Source organism: Adiantum capillus-veneris, unplaced genomic scaffold (genome assembly GCF_014529385.1).
Source record: "Adiantum capillus-veneris isolate H3 unplaced genomic scaffold, ASM1452938v2 Hic_scaffold_561, whole genome shotgun sequence".
In the NCBI taxonomy this organism is placed as follows: Eukaryota; Viridiplantae; Streptophyta; class Polypodiopsida; order Polypodiales; family Pteridaceae; genus Adiantum; species Adiantum capillus-veneris.
The window spans coordinates 29498-32859 of NW_028221615.1; the positions used below are offsets into that span (position 1 = coordinate 29498).

Sequence of the window (3362 nt, forward strand, 5' to 3'; positions counted from 1 at the left end):
TGGTCTTTTTTTAAGGAGGCAAATCACATAAGTCCATGTTTCATCCTCTATAAGTGCATGATATCCTAATTGTATAATTGTAGCCATCCAATTTTTATAATTTTGTGCTTTGTCAAAAGAAAGAGGTTCCTTTTTATCATATAAACTAGAAACAGCCAAAGCATAGCAATCTGACGCATATGATGCATGGCAAGAATGTGAATGAGTACCACTAGACATAGATGCATCCAATTTACTATCACAAAAAGTACGCACAACCATTTTAATGCTATCCCATGCTACCCTCCTACTCTCCATAGAAGGTCTCTTCAAAGGGGGCATCGTGCACCCAAAGGTTTTGTGAGTGCGCGAATGCGATGCGTGTGCGGAGGTGAAAAGGGGGGAGAGAGAGAGTACACAGGATGTGGGTGGAGCTCCCAAATCCTACTGTATGAGCACAATGTGAGAATGACTGAGAGCTCCTTATTCTTTGTATGTATAAAGAGTAAGGAGATAAATATGGGCGCGGCCAGACACTTCCCGACGGACACGGGCAAAGCACGTTTGCACACAATTTGCATGTTAAATATTCTTTTGTATCTTTTTAAAGAGCATCAATTATCATGGCTTTTTTGATTGCTACATTTACATAAATTCTATGTAAAAAAGTGTGTGAACACAATTTGCTAGTCCAATTTATATACTTCCAATGTTTTAAATGTTTTTAAAGTTTTTAAGTTGGTGTGTGCTTTGTTTGAACTAGTATGCGCGCACGGAGAAAAATATAAGTTAAAAATTCAATATATGCTGAAATGTGCCAGACTGTTAACATGATCGTTTGATCTAGATTAAGTTCTTATAAAGCACTTGTTTGATCTGCATTTTATACGTGTAACAAATTGCAATTTTAAATGAAGATTGTTTTTATTTTTTATCAATATTTCCTTGTACATTTCTTAAAGTCTTCAAGTGGTGGTTAAGGGTTTACCTGAAATAGTATGAGAGTGTTAGTGTTATTCGCAACCATGTATTTGATATGCTGTTTTTTATTGTCCAGTGCAAAAATGATGCCAGATCAAAAGAAAAGTATTATGCGTGCCATTTGTAAAGAATGTATTTTGGAAATCTCATCATGTGCAGATGATTGCATACAACAGATTAGTGAAAGCGATGTCTTCATCAAAGACCTCACTAGTGCTATATGGGAGAACACAGAGCGCAGGCTGCAAGTTGAAGGCCAATACGAGTTGTTGATTCTAGCAAGGATTCAAGAATTTGACCCCCACCACAAGGTTAGGACAGTGTTGGGCAATATGAAAGTATGTTGCAGAGACTTAAAGGAAGATATCCCACCTGCCTACGACATGTCAATTAGAGCTTTGGGATAAATTGTGGAAAGAACAGAAGGTAAAGATGAAGCGTGTGAAAGCACAGGACCAAGCAGCCTTACCCAAGAGATTGAAGATGGCCCAAGATGCACAAGCAGCTTTGGGAGGTTGATTCGATGCCAACGGCAACTGCACAATCATGCGTACGGCTTTGAATGCAAAGTGCGCTCATCTTGTTGGCATCCCTCACGAAGCCTTGGTAGAAGGTATGAGTATTGGAGCAGGCTCCTTTGGTGTGTGCACATTGTACACCATCAAAAACATCTCTTTTTTTCTAGACCACATTACATATGTGGGAAAATGTTATAAGGGAGGGAGTGAGACAAAATTTGACAGCTTTCAGACAGAGCAAGGAATGCAAACGCTTCACCCCTCCATTGTAAGGTGCATTGGCTTTACTACCAAAGCTCCTTGGATCACAATATTCCCATACTACAATGGGGGTACCGTGGGCGACATGATGTACCGCTTACCATTCGCTCATGGATTGTTCAGACGACACATGCACAGGCTACAACATGGCTGGAGGTCATTGCCTGTAGCAAATATTCCTGTTTAAGAGATAGACACGATGCGGATCAAAGCAGTGATCGAGCAGATGCCAACCATTTATCATGCCTTAATGGACGGCGTTGCGACTGCCCACTCGACTGGTATAGTGCAGAGTGACCTGTACCCATTCAATATAATGTTGAAATTTGCTCGCACCAATAAACCCCGCGTCGGCATCATTCATGGGGATATGATGCTTAGAACACTAGCTAAGCGTGAAACAATTAATTATCTGTATCCAAGCGCACAGTCGAACTCTACAGTTTTGGATGCACAGAGAGCAAGGAATGTTGAGATGGCTAAGCGACCGTGGATTGCTCCCAAACTATACGATCCACGATGCACAGATGCATACACAAAAGCGAGCAACATTTATGCATTGGGCTACCTATTCGACATGCTGGCAAATTTTTGGAGTGCAGCCCGAAAAGTTTATTTTCCAAAAGAAGTTTTTCACCACCTAGACGAAGATGTTATGAGGGCTACTCGGATTAAAGTAGATTGTTGGATGAAGTTAAAAGAGTGGGAACAAAGAAGAAATGCTTCTTACGTGTTGCTATTTTTCAAAGAAAATCTAAAGACAGACCCTAACCTTGTCCAACATCCCCTTGTTGAACTTGCACCATCATTTTATCCGATTTAAACATTTCTATGATATACATATGTTTTGTCTAGGGTATTCTATTTTTTATTGAAGTGTATTATCTGGTTTGAAGTGGTTCACGTAATTGAGTCAATTATCTAGTCATTTCAAATTTGTCATGTTGAGTGTCAGTATTTCAAATTTGCCTTGTGGTTCAATTAGTCGCATTTGTTGTGGTTTGATTTAGTGGATTTTGACGTCTTTTGTAGTGAATGAGAAGTTGCTGGAGGTTTATGGCCATCCCATGCACAATGCAGATTGTGCGCTATATTTTGCAAAAATGTTATATGTTCACTTTGTGCAACAGCGACCAGTAGACTTCTCGTCAAAGGAGACAACTGTTTCCACTCATGATTTAAGGGAGAGTTGTGTCACTTTCACCCGAGATGAGATGGCATTGATAGTGGAAGGTGCCGACCTACAGTTAAAGAGAGAGAAGGATATTTACACGACACAGTTGGCAAACAAAGATGCAGAAATAACACGGATTTCTATAGCCACCCAGACACCCCAACCCTCACAAATCCGGATGGAGAAAAGCATTCACCGCTTAAGCCAGGACGTTCGAAATCTGACACAGTGAGTGAATCCAATACGTGTACAAGGGACACACATCAGCCACCTTGTCGTGCATCCAGATTTGGTCCCCTCGTCTACTTCACATGCATCCTCATCTTCCCAACGTCCAGTTTGCTACAAGGATTTTGATGGATGGAGTGGATATTATACATTGACATGTGGTCATTATTATCATTTTGTTTGTCTTATTTGTTTAATACAAAATAGTAGTTGATGCGCAA

The 3362-nt window shown here is 40.3% G+C and overlaps 1 protein-coding gene across 1 annotated transcript; it reads left to right on the forward strand.

The window, feature by feature from the left end:
• The first annotated feature begins 1938 nt into the window (after positions 1-1938).
• On the forward strand, positions 1939-2562 carry LOC147416713 (uncharacterized). The gene has a single exon (XM_086508124.1). It carries the CDS (start codon positions 1939-1941, stop codon positions 2560-2562), a length of 624 nt encoding a protein of 207 aa, XP_086364250.1.
• Positions 2563-3362: the final 800 nt, after the last annotated feature.

Bases quoted from the DNA above. Each gene is read 5' to 3' on its own strand.
- LOC147416713 (XM_086508124.1), top strand. From the start codon at position 1,939: ATGCGGATCAAAGCAGTGATCGAGCAGATGCCAACCATTTATCATGCC.